Source organism: Nerophis lumbriciformis, linkage group LG32 (genome assembly GCF_033978685.3).
Source record: "Nerophis lumbriciformis linkage group LG32, RoL_Nlum_v2.1, whole genome shotgun sequence".
NCBI classification, from domain to species: Eukaryota; Metazoa; Chordata; class Actinopteri; order Syngnathiformes; family Syngnathidae; genus Nerophis; species Nerophis lumbriciformis.
This window is the reverse complement of record NC_084579.2, coordinates 5,848,033-5,865,532: the sequence shown is the minus strand read 5'-3', so window position 1 is coordinate 5,865,532 and position 17,500 is coordinate 5,848,033. Positions and strand designations below refer to the sequence as shown.

General features: G+C 42.1%; 2 protein-coding genes across 4 annotated transcripts in view; one reads left to right on the top strand and one right to left on the bottom strand.

The window, feature by feature from the left end:
* The window catches only part of LOC133574949 (transcription factor 7-like 2), a 30,359-nt gene extending 16,569 nt beyond the window's left edge, over positions 1 to 13,790 (bottom strand). For both annotated transcript variants that reach the window (XM_061927331.1, XM_061927333.1), the window contains exons 1-3: positions 13,614 to 13,790; positions 13,465 to 13,534; positions 3,791 to 3,918 (exon numbers count right to left, since the gene is read on the bottom strand). In XM_061927331.1, coding sequence (XP_061783315.1) covers positions 3,791 to 3,918; positions 13,465 to 13,534; positions 13,614 to 13,790 — 375 coding nt within the window. The remainder of the gene's footprint in view (positions 1 to 3,790; positions 3,919 to 13,464; positions 13,535 to 13,613) is intronic.
* A 463-nt stretch (positions 13,791 to 14,253) lies between these two features.
* Positions 14,254 to 17,500, top strand: part of dbnla (drebrin-like a) — a 27,958-nt gene continuing 24,711 nt past the window's right edge. Inside the window, exon 1 of one of the 2 annotated variants that reach the window (XM_061927329.2) lies at positions 14,254 to 14,521. In XM_061927329.2, coding sequence (XP_061783313.1) covers positions 14,254 to 14,521 — 268 coding nt within the window. The remainder of the gene's footprint in view (positions 14,522 to 17,500) is intronic. The other variant, XM_061927330.2, reaches the window with a different exon arrangement.

Sequence of the window (17,500 nt, the reverse complement as noted above, 5' to 3'; positions counted from 1 at the left end):
CTGCACTACACTGTCAACATTCACACAGTCAGGAAATAAGTACACAGTGTACTTATTGAAGTGTACTCATGCAAGTATTCCATTTGAGACATACACAACACCTGGTATATCTGTCCTGCTGTCTGCCAGTACAATGTCCACATGCACAACTGACTATTAGTCTTTTAGCAGTCCAACTAAATTGTGCTACCATGGCTGAGTAAAAAGGGGCGGGGCTACAACCAACATGCGTCCTTATACTGTAGATGCATATTTTTTGCCAGCTTTTGTAGCTCCGCCTACAATGCTATATTGCATGGTCAGAGGTCACTGTCTGTAGCAGGATGACAGACACTTTGCTTCCTTAAAATAGTTGAGCTGCAAAATGTGACACAGCTTATAAACCTTATAAAAACATTGTTGTCATTTTGCAGGCAACGGAATCTGTCCATGCAGAATTCAACTCTCCTTTTTCTTCAGAGATGTTTAGCTTATCGTTATGTCAACATCTACCTGGCACGCACACTTCTTACACACCGTGTTAAAAAAAGATCTCCGAAGGCAGTCACCACAAAGAGGCTGCTCACGTGGTATGACGGAAAACGAAGCAGCTTCGGGTCTGATGCCCCTCCCCCTTCGTAATATGTATATGTGCTTTGCTAGAGGTCATTTCAGGGTTTCCAACGAACCCCCTACTTCCAGGAGTTTAGTTTGGGACTTGCTTTTTTTCTCCTCCTCACACCCCCATGTCTACCATTTTCCCACCTTTTACAGGGCGCCGACCCCCTCAGCGTTACTGTTTTGACAGACAGTACAATGTATGTCTGTTCTTAAACAGGTGCTGAAAATGGAATGTAGTGACAATAAAGTGCTCTCCTATCCTCTAAAGAAGTGTTTCTTAACCATATGGCCAAAGCACGTTGTAGAGCAGCGTGCGCCCCCCTAGAGGGCACCCTAAAAACATATGTAGCGGGGGGTGTATATTGTAGCGTCCCAGAAGAGTTAGTGCTGCAAGGGGTTCTGGGTATTTGTTCTGTTGTGTTTATGTTGTGTTACGGTGCGGATGTTCTCCCAAAATGTGTTTGTCATTCTTGTTTGGTGTGGGTTCACAGTGAGGCGCATATTTGTAACAGTGTTAAAGTTGTTTATACGGCCACCCTCAGTGTGACCTGTATGGCTGTTGACCAAGTATTAATGGCATTCACTTGTGTGTGTGAAAAGCCGTAGATATTATGTGATTGGGCCGGCACGCAAAGGCAGTGCCTTTAAGGTTTATTGGCGCTCTGTACTTCTCCCTACGTCCGTGTACACAGCGGCGTTTTAAAAAGTCATAAATGTTACTTTTTGAAACAGATACCGATAATTTCCGATATCACATTTTAAAGCATTCAAATCTCTCTTATCTCTATTTATAAGTGCAAAAATTATGATTGAAGCGGTCAAGCTGTATTTTCTTTGGCACTTTAATTTTATTGTCAGATTATTTAAGAAACGTATTTATTATTATTATTATTAATTCAGTTTGAATGTACCGTATTTTCCGCACTATTAGCCGCACCTAAAAACCACAAATTTACTCAAAAGCTGACAGTGCGGCTTATAACCCGGTGCGCTTTATATATGGATTAATATTAAGATTCATTTTCATAAAGTTTCAGTCTCGCAACTACGGTAAACAGCCGCCATCTTTTTTCCCCGTAGAAGAGGAAGTGCTTCTTCTTCTACGCAAGCAACCGCCAAGGTAAGCACCCGCCCCCATAGAACAGGAAGCGCTTCTTCTTCTACTGTAAGCAACCACCCGCCCGCGTAGAAGAAGAAAAAGCGCGCGGATATTACGTTTCATTTCCTTTGTGTGTTTACATCTGTAAAGACCACAAAATGGCTCCTACTAAGCGACAGGTTTCCGGTTCATGAAAAGACGCAATCTCTCCATCCGCACACGGACTACTATTTCACAGCAACTGCCTAAAGACTTTCAAGAAAAGCTGGCTACTTTCCGTGCATATTGTAAAAACAAGATAGCTGAAAAAAAGATCCGGCCAGAGAACATTATCAACATGGACGAGGTTCCACTGACTTTTGATATTCCTGTGAACCGCACTGTGGATACAACGGGAGCACGTACGGTGAATATTCGCACCACAGGGAATGAGAAGTCATCCTTCACTGTGGTTCTAGCTTGCCATGCTAATGGCCAGAAACTTCCACCCATGGTGATATTCAAAAGGAAGACCTTGCCAAAAGAGACCTTTCCAGCCGGCGTCATCATAAAAGCTAACTCGAAGGGATGGATGGATGAAGAAAAGATGAGCGAGTGGTTAAGGTAAGTTTACGCGAAGAGGCCGGGTGGCTTTTTTCACGCAGCTCCGTCCATGTTGATATACGACTCCATGCGCGCCCACATCACGCTGGTTTTTAATATATTATTAAAGTTTGACTGACCTATCTGACTGTTTTTTTGACATTCCTTTAGCGCAGTTAGATGCGGCTTATAACACGGGGCGGCTTATGGTGCGGAAAATACGGTATGTATTTTAGCATTGTGTAATTGTATATACATTTATTTTTCATTAGTTTCTTATGCAGTATATTTGATTAGTATTTATTTTCGTAATCAGCCTGACCGAAGCCTTGATAACAATCTTTGTGATTAACACGTTTTCAAATCATTTGACAAGGTTCATCCTATTAAACTGTAAGTAGGTTAGATATAATTATTGATAATGATTAAAATCAAAAGTAATAGTACTAATTCAGTGTTCATATTCGAGTGGAAAAGTTGGGCCTCGAGGTCGATGTTGGAATAATTGTTTGTAAGTTATCACAAAAGAAACGTTGTATTATGAATGCTGTCTTTCGAGGCCTAACAAGAGGAAGAATGCTCGTGAAACGCCACTGTGATTTCAACACGGACAGATGGCAGGATCTGCTCAACTTCCAGAGGAACTCTCTTTGAAGTATTTCACAAACTCTCTTCCAACTATTTGGTAACCGAGGTCAACGCTATTTACGACCCGCTGCCCTCTTGAAGTCACTGTGGTCAGGAGACGGGAGGGGTTATCCATTGTCCTCCAACACCTGCCCCAGCTGGATCCAGGAAGAGCCCAAGCCCGAGAAATCCTCTTCTTGAACTTCAAAGCGACCGAAAACAATGACTGTTTTACATACGTCCCATTCCTGCTGTGACATGTGTTGGTGCGTGAACATTGAACATCTGAATAAAGGAGTAGACGAAAACCTTCTTCGTCAGAGCGTGCTAAGACACTGTAAGAGGTTACAGGTTGACGCATGTCTCTCCTCAATTGAGTCCAAATTGAATTCTGTCTCTGTTTGATTCCTTGCCTTTTGTCTTGTTTAATAGATGTCCTGTGTTTGAACGTGACAGTCGACAAGGTCAAAAAGGTTAAGAACCCCTGCTCGAAAGCGGTGATTCTCAAACTGTGGTATGTGTACCACTAGTGGTGCGCGGGCTCCACCTAGTGGTACGCCAAATAATTACTTGATTAAAGTACAGAGTTTTATTTTCCTATATTCAAACTCAGTGTTACTCTTCAAACAGTGTATAATGTTATAATGGCCAAAAATATTACTTATAATTGTTAAATAAAACCTATGCCTGGTTTATAATGAATACTTGGGCCTACCACGCTACTGTATTTTAATGTTAGTCACCATGATGGTACTTGGAGAGCCAAGTTTTTTTCCTGAGGTGGTACTTGGTGAAGTTTCAGAACCATTGCTCTAAAGTCTTTGTTGGATACAAACACACCCGTGAGGTGGGTGGACACGGTGTGAAATCATGCTCACTTACCGCACGTGTGCCCGCTGCCAGGCCTCCGCCGGCGAGATACGGCCCGCATAGGTCTGGAATCATGAAGAAGGGGTATCCCATGTAGGGGGGCGGCTGGAAGAGACCCGCGGCCTGATGTCTCCGCAGCACTGTGTGATAGGGACACATTAGATAAGTGGACATGGTCGTTAAAGGTACACGTTAGTTTAAGAGACATTTGTTTGTTTAATGGTCATGTGTTAGAGGGGCAAACAGACAGTTTAATGAACATTAGTTAGTAAGTTAAAAGGGACACGTTAGTTAAAGGGACACATGAGATAAGTGGACATGTTTGTCAAAGGGATACATTAAATACGGGGACACATTAAATAGTTGGACACGTTAGATCAGGGGTGCTCATTACGTCGATCGCGATCTACCGGTCGATCTCGGAGGGTGTGTCAGTCGAGCGATCATAAATCTTCACTATGACGTCACTTGATTGACATTCACGGCACCCGAGGGTCTTCTGAGATGACGCTGGCTGCTGCCAGCTCATTAAAATTACCGACAGGAAGACGAGAAACACTTTATTTCAACAGACTCTGGCACCGTACCTGTTGTCAAAACTCCAAAGACCGACTGCACAGTTGCACAATAACAGCTCTGCTTCATCCTGCCTGCGCTACCAAAATAAGAGTCTCAGAAATCTGGCGTGCACAAGCTAGCAAGCTACGGAGTTTGCCGACAATGTATTTCTTGTAAAGTGTATACAAAGGAGTACGGAAGCTGGACAAATAAGATGCCAAAAACCAACCACTTTCATGTTGTATTGGACAGAAAGGAGGACTTTTTTTCTCCTCCATTCGAAAATGCGGACGTTATCATCACCACTGTCTGATTCCAATCAATGCAAGTCATCACAATCAGGTAATACACCAACTTATATTCTTGTCTTCATGAAAGAAAGGAATCTATATGTGTTAAACATGCTTGTATTATCTTTAACCACCTTTAAGTTGTTAACAATATTAACTATATGTGTTAAACATGCTTGTATTATCTTTAACCACCTTTAAGTTGTTAACAATATTAACTATATGTGTTAAACATGCTTGTTTTATCTTTAACCACCTTTAAGTTGTTAACAATATTAACTATCTGTGTTAAATATGCTTGTATTATTTTTAACCACCTTTAACTTGTTAACAATATTAACTATATGTGTTAAACATGCTTGCATTATCTATAAACACCTTTAACTTGTTAACAATATTAACTATATGTATTAAACATACTTGTATTATCATTAAACACCTTTCATGTATTAACAATATTAACTATATGTGTTAAACATGCTTGCATTATCTATAAACACCTTTAACTTGTTAACAAAAACATATAATAAATAAATGATAAATGGGTTATACTTGTATAGCGCTTTTCTACCTTCAAGGTACTCAAAGCGCTTTAACAGTATTTCCACATTCACCCATTCACACACACATTCACACACATGGCGGGAGCTGCCATGCAAGGCGCTAACCAGCAGCCATCAGGAGCAAGGGGTGAAGTGTCTTGCCCAAGGACACAACGGACGTGACTAGGATGGTAGAAGGTGGGGATTGAACCCCAGTAACCAGCAACCCTCCGATTGCTGGCACGGCCACTCTACCAACTTCGCCACGCCGTCCATAAATAAGTAAATATAAATGATATATATGAATGAGGTAGATCCCCACGACTTGATCAATTGAAAAGTAGCTCACCTGCAGAAAAAGTGTGAGCACCCCTGCGTTATATAAAGGGACATGTTAGTAAAAAGGGCATTAGTTAGTTAAATGGATATGTTAGTTGGATGGACACTTTAGTTAAATGGCCATGTTCGTTATTTAAAGAGCCATGTTAGGTCTGTAAAAAAACGTGCGCATTAAAGGGCCAAGTTAGATTTAGGGATATTAGTTAGTTAAAAGGGCCATGGTAGTTAGTTAAAGGGCCATGTTAATTAGGTATAAAGCCATGCTAGTTAAAGGGCCAAGTTATCTTTAGGGACATTAGTTAGGTAGGCACGAAGCCATGCTAATTAAATGGCCAAGTTAGTTTTAGGGAAATTCTTAGGTAGATATAAAGCAAAAGGGCCAAGTAAGTTAATGTACCTGTAGAGTGGAAAAACAAGTTGCCTCTATATTTAAGCTATTATTATATATATCTGGTGTATGACAACGGAAGACTCCCAAAGTTTGCGAGTAAATAGATACGATCAAAATAGTATCAATCGCAGGGAGATTCCCCAGCCATTTTGAGAGATAATGAGCCAGCCAGACATGTCATTGCGTGACATAGAGGTAGGAACCACAGATCCCTTCATCACCAACAACAATGCAAATCATGCAGACTTTGTGAGAGCCAACAAGGATTACTTTGGGAAAAATGATGTTCCATAAACGTATATTGTTGATCCTGAATATAAGGAGGATGAGCTACAAGTTTTAGAAGCTCTGCTAAACAGATGCAGTTTTAGTGAAACACAAAGCATCACGGAACAAGAAATACGAACACAATAAAACGATAGCTTACTGTACAATGTCTGCTCTCACTTCGATGACAACTGATAGGATGTCCATATCTTCCCATTTATATGAAGAATTAATCATGATGCACACGAAGGGTCAACAAGGAAAAGTCTCCATGCAGACGCTGTTTGCGGTTGTGTGTATTTGTCTCCATCTCCGGGTATGAATTGAATGTCACAGATGAACGACTTCTAGATCTATGGCTAAATCCTCCTAATATCCAGATGAGAAGCACGATTTATAATCTACAATAACTTTGGCGAGCCGAGATGATGCGGGAGCAGCAGGACATCGCGGCCAGATCACAGTAAAGCAGCAGAGGGTTATTTAGCTGTGTGTTATCAATCTGCCGCTAGAATATAGTCCGTCTGCGTTAGCGCTTATAATAACAACATCGCTTTAATATTCGGTTAATATTTATGTCACGATATGTGTATACATGTAGAGCAGGAGTGCTCATTACGTCGATCGCGATCTACCGGTCGATCTCGGAGGGTGTGTCAGTCGATCACCAGCCAGCCATTAAAAAATAGTCCTAAAAATGAGCGATCATAAATCTTCACTATGACGTCACTTGATTGACATTCACGGCACCCGAGGGTCTTCTGAGATGACGCTGGCTGCTGCCAGCTCATTAAAATGACCGACTGGAAGGCGAGAAACACTTTATTTCAACAGACTCTGGCGCCGTACCTGTCGTCAAAACTCCAAAGACCGACTGCACAGTTGCACAATAAAAGCGCTACTTCATCCTGCCTGCGCTACCAAAATAAGAGTCTCAGAAAGCTGGCGTGCACAAGCTAGCAAGCTACGGAGTTTGCCGACAATGTATTTCTTGTAAAGTGTATACAAAGGAGTACGGAAGCTGGATAAATAAAATGCCAAAAACCAACCACTTTCATGTGGTATTGGACAGAAAGGAGGACTTTTTTTCTCCTCCATTCGAAAATGCGAACCTTATCAGCACTACTGTCTGATTCCAATCAATGCAAGTCATCACAATCAGGTAATACACCAACTTATATTCTTGTCTTCATGAAAGAAAGGAATCTATATGTGTTAAACATGCTTGTATTATCTCTAAACACTTTTAACTTATTAACAATATTTACTATATGTGTTAAACATGCTTGTATTATCTTTAAACACCTTTAACTTATTAACAATATTAACTATATGTGTTAAACATGCTTGTATTATCTTTAAACACCTTTAACTTATTACCAATATTAACTAAAAGTGTTAAACATGCTTGTATTATCTTTAAACACCTTTAACTTGTTAACAATATTAACTATATGTGTTAAACATTATTGTATTATCATTAAACACCTTTAATTTATTAACAATATTAACTATATGTGTTAAACATGCTTGTATTATCATTAATCACCTTTAACTTGTTAACAATATTAACTATATGTATTAAACAAACTTGTATTTTCATTAAACACCTTTAATTTATTAACACTATTAACTATATGTGTTAAACATGCTTGTATTATCATTAAACACCTTTAACTTGTTAACAAAAACATATGTTTCATAAATAAGTAAATATAAATTATATATATGAATGAGGTAGAACCCCACGACTTGATCAATTGAAAAGTAGCTCGCCTGCAGAAAAAGTGTGAGCACCCCTGATGTAGAGTATTGTTGGCGGGTTTTGGATGGTTAATTAGAAGCTTTTGTTGGCGGAATAGAGAGTCCCCATTGACCGACTATTTATGTATTTATTTTTTTACGAATTAGAATGCATTAAAAAAAAACAACACATAGGTGTTCATATCTTATATAGGGATTGTGAATGATAGACAACACATACTGTATCTCTCTAATTTGTGCATATTTCCAGTATGACTGATCTGGTCAGAGTGCAGAAGTGTTACCCCAGTGATGTCAATCTACGGAAATGACCGAATATGTTCGGAGCGGAATATTCAAAATGGCTGACTGAATTTGTGGCATTTTGTGATGTTTAGATGAGAGGGACAAGCGGTAGAAAAAGGATGGATAGACGTATTTTCCACATACTTTGCGCATTGTAAATACAATTGGATATGGTTGGCATAAATGGATGACATACAAAGTCAACTTGTTTTTCCACTCTACTGGTACTTTAAAGCAGTGTTTTTCAACAACTGTGCCGCGTGTGCCGTGAGATACAGTCTGGTGTGCCGTGGGAGATTATGTAATTTTACCTAATTGGGTTTAAAATATTTTTTGCAAAACCGGTAATCAAATCCGCAAAAAATGTGCCGTTGTTGAATGTCTGTGCCGCCTAGAGCGCGGCGAAGTAACTGTGTAATACTCTTCCATATCAGTCGGTGGCAGCAGGTAGCTAATTGCTTTGTCGTGATCACAATATGCAGGCGACAGTGTGTAGGTAAAAAGGTATCCAACGCTTAAACCAAAAATAAACAAAAGGCGAGTGCCGCTAAGGAAAGGCATTGAAGCTTAGGGAAGGCTATGGAGAATGAAACTAAAACTGAACTGGCTGCAAAGTAAACAAAAACAAAATGCTGGACGACAGCAAAGACTTACAGCGTGTGGAGGAGATACTGTGTCCACAAAGTACATCCGTACATGACATGACAATCAACAATGTGCCCACAAAGAAGGATAGCGTCCGCACAATTGAAATAGTCCTTATTGCGAAAACAAAGAAGGTGCGGGGAATAGTGTTCAAGGAAGACATGAAACTCCATCCATCCATCTTCTTCCGCTTATCCGAGGTTGGGTTGCGGGGGCAGCAGCCTAAGCAGAGAAGCCCAGACTTCCCTCTCCCCAGCCACTTCGTCCAGCTCTTCCCGGGGGATCCAGAGGCGTTCCCAGGCCAGCTGGGAGACAGTCTTTCCAACGTGTCCTGGGTCTTCCCCGTGGCCTCCTACCGGTCGGACGTGCCCTAAACACCTCCCTAGGGAGGCGTTCGGGTGGCATCCTGACCAGATGCCCGAACCACCTCATCTGGCTCCTCTCCATGTGGAGGAGCAGCGGCTTTACTTTGAGCTCCTCCCGGATGGCAGAGCTTCTCACCCTATCTCTAAAGGGAGAGACCCGCCACCCGGCGGAGGAAACTCATTTCGGCCGCTTGTACCCGTGATCTTGTCCTTTCGCTCATGACCATAGGTGACAAGAAACTGTTACAGGAAAATACCAACAAAAGAGGAAAAGCTACCAAATTAGGAGCGCAACACAAGAACTAAAACACAACACAGAGGAAAACACCAAAAAGTTCTAAATAAGTCACGACGTGATGTGACAGGTGGTGACAGTACACCTACTTTGAGACAAGAGCTTTATTGATGCACAGTTGGTTATAGTTTGAATTCATATCCAACAATTGCGAGAACGAGCGGGGTAGCGGGGGGTGTATATTGTAGCGTCCCGGAAGAGTTAGTGCTGCAAGGGGCTCTGGGTATTTGTTCTGTTGTGTTTATGTTGTGTTACGGTGTGGCTGTTCTCCCGAAATGTGTTTGTCATTCTTGTTTGGTGTGGGTTCACAGTGTGGCGCATATTTGTAACAGTGTTAAAGTTGTTTATACGGCCACCATCAGTGTGACCTGGATGGCTGTCGACCAAGTATGCCTTGCATTCGCTTGTGTGTGTGTGAAAAGCTGTGGATATTATGTGACTGGGCCGGCACGCAAAGGCAGTGCCTTTAAGGTTTATTGGCGCTCTGTACTTCTCCCTACGTCTGTGTACCACTACGTACAGCGGCATTTTAGTACAGATACCGATAATTTCCGATATTACATTTTAAAGCACTTATCGGCTGATAATATCGGCAGTCCGAGGCATACGGAGGCACACCACCAGCAGAAAAGGTTAAAAAATGAAACTCCACCAGGTTGTCGTGCCTTATTTTGAGTTTGTTGTTGTTTCCTGTATGTAGTGCTTCAGTTCCTGTCTTGCGCTGTTATTTTGGTGACCCTTCCTGTTTTGATGGTGCTCTCCTGTAGATATTATCTGACATGTCTAATTATTGATTATTGATTTGCAAAAAAATGTTTTTTGGATCAATTAGGTGAAGTTGCATGATTTCCCACGGCACACCAGACAATATCTCACGCACACAAGTGCATACCTGCCAACTTTTGAAATCAGAAAAACCTAGTAGCCAGGGTCCAGGGGCCACAGGCCTCGGTAGGTCCAGGACAAAGTCCTGGTGGGGAGTTCAGATCGCCCCCCGACGCAAAATGATTATTAGCATTCAGACAGGTTAAAATGTTGCTAAAACCATCACTTTTCTATCAGTCTATCATATATGTTGAAACTTTGAACAACTTGAAAGAATAAGATTTTTGAGAGTATTTGGTTCAAATTACACAATATAAATAAGACATGTCATTATTGATATTGCAGACATTATTGTAACAAGAAACTTCAGGTCGAAATTTTGGTTTATGAAAGAAATATAAATAAATATAAATATAAAACTTCATGACGACATTTTTCAAATTAATAAAGAGTAATAGAATAGTATGATAGTTATATGTTACTTGTTTTGAACATGTTATCGTTATCACAAATAAAAAGATATACTGTACACAGAAATTATTTTTGATTTGATTTATTGTTTATGTAATAAAAGATTTACTTAAAATTTTATGTTTTGTGAGTTTTTTTATGCTACGAACTGTACTTACCGGCGATGTAAACCGAAGGAGACATTTCCGTAATGAAAGCTGCAACACCCTTTTTAGATCCCATCATCACTGCAGCATTATCGGCAGCAAAGCAAACCAAATTCTGCCAAGGAATTTCGTTTGAGTCTATTTCTTCCGCGAGTATTTTGTAAATGTTTTCACCTGTGGAAGCCGTATTGCATTCCCTCACTAATTCCTCCGTGTCCGATCGAAAAATCTTGTCTGCACAAGGTGCAATTCGCGTAGTTTTCACCCTTTTTGTAACGGAAAATTATTCCCGGATAGGCTTTTGAATATTCTTCCCGGAATGACTGCAGTTTTCTTTTCGGTTTAAGACTCGTTTGCGATTTTTCTCCGGCTGATTCCATGATCGTTCGCTCGTTTGGAAACAATGGCAACTGGTGCCTCGTGCTTGGCAGCGGTGCTATAAATCAGAGGTGTGGACTCGAGTCACATGACTTGGACTCGAGTCAGACTCGAGTCATGAATTTGATGACTTTAGACTCGACTTGACAAAATGTAAAAAGACTTGCAACTCGACTTAGACTTTAACATCAATGACTTGTGACTTCACTTGGACTTGAGCCTTTTGAATTGACATGACTTGACATGACTTGCTACTTTCCCCAAAACCCAAAGATGAAAAAGTTATTCGGGAGCGCTCCGTATTTTTCATTGTGTACTTGTCTATCAGCGTTGCGTGTGTCAGCTGGTGTGCTCTCAGTACAACAGCCAATCAAATTAGATCTACTTTGTTTTCATCACATAGCATTCATCCAATCAAATTGCAGGACAACCAAGGAAGAAGACATGTCCAAACCACACGCCAGTGAACAAAAAATGATACCTAAAATAATTTCGTTTGGGTATAAAAATTACGAGGTGGTCAACACAAAACGGTTTGCAGTATGCAACACATGCGGTTCGAAAATTACTGATGGAGAGGCAACAACTTCCAACTTCGTCCGGCATTTGAAGTTGCACAAAGAACGGTAAGTTTTGAATGTAAGATAACGTTTATTGGCTAAGTAACGTGACTTTTATTTGCTGTGTAGTTAAATCAGTGAGGCTGTAAACTCACTGCTAACGTTATAACGTTATTGCAAACACGGGAATCTGTTGCAGTTCACTACCTTATTCATACTTTTTGTTCAGTGATTTTTTTTAAGCAGGGTTACGTTAGTCAATATATCACACGTAACGTTAAGACGGCGGTCAGCAGCACCGCGTATTTTAGCCACCTAAAAAAAGACAAAAATAGTCAAATAAAGGTCAGTTAAAATGTATACTATATTATGAATACCGTAAGTGTACCGTTTTAGCTAGCTTTCTGACATACTGTTGGTTGTTTACCTCAGTGGTCCCCAACCACCGGGCCGCGGCCCGCTACTGGTCCGTGGATCGATTGGTATCGGGCCGCACAAGAAATATATATATATTTTTTTCTTTTTTTAATTAAATCAACATAAAAAACACAAGATACACTTACAAGTAGTGCACCAACCCAAAAAAAACTCTCTCCCCCCTTTTGTTCTGGGCATTGAACATGAAGACTCTTCCTTCACTGTTCCGAGTGGCCATGAGAGTCTTGGCAGTGCCTGCTTCCAGTGCTCCAGTGGAGCGAGTTTTCAGCCATGGTGGCATCATACTACGCCCCCATCGTGCACAAATGACTGACAGACTCTTGGCTAATTTGGTCTTTTGCAAATGCAATGCAGCATAGGGCCCTGACATATAAAAAGTACAACTTTTTTGTTATGTTCACGTATATGTCATGTTTTTTCAATGTTAACACTTTTGTACAAATAAGTACATTTGCACTTTATTTTTCAATGTGTTTGTTCTGTAAAGGAATGAGTTAATGTTTAAAATGACTGGTTAATAGTGCTATTATAAAGTGCAATGTCAGCACAATTTTCTTTCCTGCAATTTAAAATGCACTTGTTTTAATAAATAAATACAGCGTTTGAAAAGCATACACAATCTGTGTTAATATATTAGTCTGTGGTTAAAAGGACTTGAAAGGACTCGAAACTCAAAATGCAGGACTTAGGACTTTCCAGTCTTGACTTTGGACTTGACTCGGGGCTTGCCTGTCTTGACTCGGGACTTGACTCGGACTTGAGGGCAAAGACTTGAGACTTACTTGTGACTTGCAAAACAATGACTTGGTCCCACCTCTGCTATAAATAGCCTCGCGCATGGCATTCGGAATGGCTCGATAGGAAGTTACGGGAAGCAGTGTCGATTGTCATTGTTGTTACGCGATTTCGTGAATAAAACTTAATATTTTTTTTTTTTTTTTTTAAATTAATGAAAAACCGTATTTTTTATCACTGCAACCGTAACCCGGAATAGGTTGATGAAAACCGTACTAATTACGGGAAAACCGGAGTAGTTGGCAGGTATGCAAGTGTGCCGCGGCACAGTGGTTGAAAATCACTGATGTAAACAACAAGGTGTCGGGTTGTGCTCAAAGACTCGCTGGTACCTTCTCCGAACAGCTGGTTCTGTCTGGCCCGGCTCGCCAAGTCCGGGTCGGTCCTGGCTCGCCTGTCCGCCTACATACACACACACACATACATAGATAGATACAGTTTGTCCGCATGGTGGTGAAGTTACAGACTTGTGTTTGCTCACCTCCGAATCAGAACCGCTGTTGGTCTCGGACTCGTTGACGAGGGAGGACTTGACGTCGTCCAGGTCCCGCTCCGCGGCCACGCTGGTCTTGTCGTCGTGCTCGCCCTCATCCTTGAAGCGGAGAAGCTCGTCGTTGGCGCCCAAGTCTTCGCCGTCAGCGGGGCTCAGCTGCGGCATGCTAGCAGTTAGCCGCGACGCCAGCACACTTCCACAACAAACTAGCGCCAGCCAGCTAATTCAACTAGTAGCTAACTTTAGCCTCGGTTTTATTCCCCGAGGAGCGCCGACGGCATCAGACGACTGCCTTTCTCGTCGGGGTGTCGCGAAAAGGCCCAAAAAGTGTGTTTAAAAAACAGTTGGAGCTAGCAGTTAGCTGCCTGCGGCGTTCACTGACTCTACTGCTCGATGTGCTCGGAATTCCTGAGGTGTGGACCAAGTCCCGCGCTCTTAGCCCTCGCACAGTCACGCTGCTTTCCAAGAAAGCTCCAAAAGGCAAAGGGCGAGGAATAAAAGTGAGTTAGCATCGCCTGAGCTGCGAGGTGACGGAGCGAAAACTTTCCTTCCCGTCGTGAGCACTTCACGTTCCCCCCCACCACCACCTACCCGCGGATGAAGAAAAGTCTACTTTCCTACATTGTTCATGCCGCGTGAACCTCTCACACAGCGTCTGCGGGAGCGCGCACACGTCCGAGGGTTCTGCGCTTGTGTTTTCCCTGCGTGCACACGCGGGGAAACGCACGAGTTTTCTGTTCGGAGGTTCGGCTGGGAGAGAAAGAACAACACGGCGACACCAGCCGATCCTGGGTCGGCCTCCTCCGCTTGCTGCGGCTGCAGTTGCCGCTCAGCTGATCCTGGGTCGGCAACAACAGGTTGGGGAGCCGGCGCGGCGAACGGGAGGAGTCTGTCTGGTGAGAACAATTTCTTAAGTATAAAAAAACCCAACACCATCTACGTCATCGCTAGCATTCTTCACAAGTTTACTACTTCTATCCGCACTTCGTGCCATAAAAAATACAAAATGATGAATACAAATGTGTTGGCATACAAGTGAAAGCAAGCCTCGAGGGAAAATAAAGTAAATGTGTTGACATAAGCAAATGTTTATTTGATTATGCAACATAGCGTCAACAGTGCATTTCATTGGAATCGCTTCATTGTGTCTCTGGAGACACGCAACTATGGCCTCCGCCTCAGGGTGGTTGTCTCGGACAAATTGGTGCACTTGTATATCTTCCAAGATCCAAATACCCTTCGCTAAACAGCGTGTGCAATCCATAAAATAGTTTGTACTATTAGTGGTTGTGTTATCTACTAAGACTGCGTGTGCAGAGTGCCCTATTTAAATGTGGCGACTTGTTATTTTCCCAAACATCATACTTGCCAACTTGAAACCTCCGATTTCGGGAGGTGGGGGGCAGGGGCGTGGTCAGGGGTGGGGCGGGGCGTGGTTAAGAGGGGAGGAGTATATTGACAGCTAGAATTCACCAAGTGAAGTATTTCATACATATACATATATATATATATATATATATATTAGAGATGCGCGGATAGGCAATTATTTCATCCGCAACCGCATCAGAAAGTCGTCAACCATCCGCCATCCACCCGACCTAACATTTGATCAGAACCGCACCCGCCCGTTGTTATATATCTAATATAGACGATGCAAGGCATTAGTGAGGTTATAAAGCTTTTGCCTGTTAAAGAAAGGAGACTGATCCAATGCAGCACAGACATTTGCGTGCCACGCTGTCACGACCCAGACGCACACCAGTGCGCAATCATATGGGAGCCGCGCTGAGCGCACCTCCAAGCGCGTCTCGCTGCCGGCGACGGCCGGGTATGGGCCCGACGCTCCAGCGCCATCCATTTTCAGGGCTAGTTGATTCGGCAGGTGGGTTGTTACACACTCCTTAGCGGGTTCCGACTTCCATGGCCACCGTCCTGCTCTCTATATCAACCAGGGTGAGCCCCACCCCTTTCGTGAGCGCACTGCGCGCGGAGTAACCCCTGTTACGCGCCCCCGGCAATAGGGGTGGCGGGCAGGTAAGCTGCGCGGGCGGAGCGCGCGGAGTGACCCCTGTTACGAGCCCCCGGCCACGGGGGTGGCGGGCAGGTAAGCTGCTTACCTGCTGCGTGTGACGCCGGCCGCGGCGAAGGCGGACGAGGCGGGGTGTCGGTGCGGTGGGCACGGTGGTGACCCTGGACGTGCGTCGGGCCCTTCTCGCGGATCGCCTCAGCTACGGCTCCAGGTGGGGCCCTCTCGGGGGAAGGGGCCTCGGTCCCGGACCCCGGCGAGGCGTCCCTTCTCCGCTCCGTAAAAGTGTCCATCTCTTTTTTTTTTTTTTTCTTCTGTTGTGGTATGTGCTGCAGGTGCCTGCTCGTTTTTCGTATGTGGGTAACAACATTTAACTATGTATATATATTTCCCAATTGGTTTAACTGCCACCCGCCTGAATCTATTTAAAATCTAATTTTTTTTTATTTCAACCGCCCGACCCGACCCGCGGATAAAATCAAATTTTTTTTAATTTCATCCGCCCGATCCGCGGATAATCCGCGGACTCCACGGTTGTGCCCGCAAACCGCGCATCTCTAATATATATATATATATATATATATATGTATATATATATATATATATATATATATATATATATCCTGAAAATATGCAAACAAAACTGTGTTTAGATAATTGATACTTCAAACTTGCATAAATAAATACTAAGGAATATAACATAACTTGGCTTCTGAGAGCTTCAAAATGTAATGAATAAAATGCTAAAGTTGTTGATAAACAAGCAATTATTTTAATAATTAAATATGGTCATTTTAAATGAATTATGATCATTTAAAATGAATTATTTCAAATATGTTTATTTTAATGTATAATTCTATGGCTGGATGTAATAAAGAGTCAGAAAAAATACAAATAAAAATACAATTAATTTTGATGTTTTTAGCAAAATATAGTAAAAATGTATTTCGTTTTTGGTTTTTTTAATTAATAAATATATTTATTTTTAGGTAAGATAAACATAATAATACAATTTATCTCTAGTCTGGATGATTTATTTATTGTCACCCTGTTGTCCTCCCTTGTGAAAAAAGGCTGTCCTCACTCCGGTCCGCATGGAGCTGGAGGGGGCGTGGCCTCCAGCTCTGGCTGAAAATCGGGAGATTTTCGGGAGAATATTTGTCCCGGGAGGTTTTCGGGAGAGGGGCTGAATTTCGGGAGTCTCCCGGAAAATTCGGGAGGGTTGGCAAGTATGCCAAACATGGTTGAGACATGTACCACCTTTTATGGGCATTTTAGAAGCAGTCGTGCAGTGCATTTACAAAACTCCAAACCAGTGAAGTTGGCATTGATTGGTTAAAACTTTTATTAGTAGAGATTGCACAGTACAGTGCATATTCCGTACAATTGACCACTAAATGGTAACACCCGAATACGTTTTTCAACTTGTTTAAGTCGGGGTCCACGTTAATCAATTCATGGTAAAGTTGTGTAAATTGTAAATAAAACAGAATACAATGATTTGCAAATCCTTTTCAACTTATATTCAGTTTGATGTTTAATGTTTGAACTGAGAAACTACATTTGTTTTTGCAAATAATCATTAACTTGCAATTTAATGGCAGCAACACACTGCAAAAAAGTTGTCACAGGGGCATTTTTACCACTGTGTTACGTGGCCTTTCCTTTTAACAACACTTTGTAAACGTTTGGGAACTGAGGAGACACATTTTTTTTAAGCTTTTCAGGTGGAATTATTCCCATTCTTGCTCGATGTACAGCTTAAGTTGTTCAACAGTCCAGGGTCTCTGTTGTCATCTTTGACGCTTCATAATGCGCCACACATGTTCAATGGGAGACAGGTCTGGAC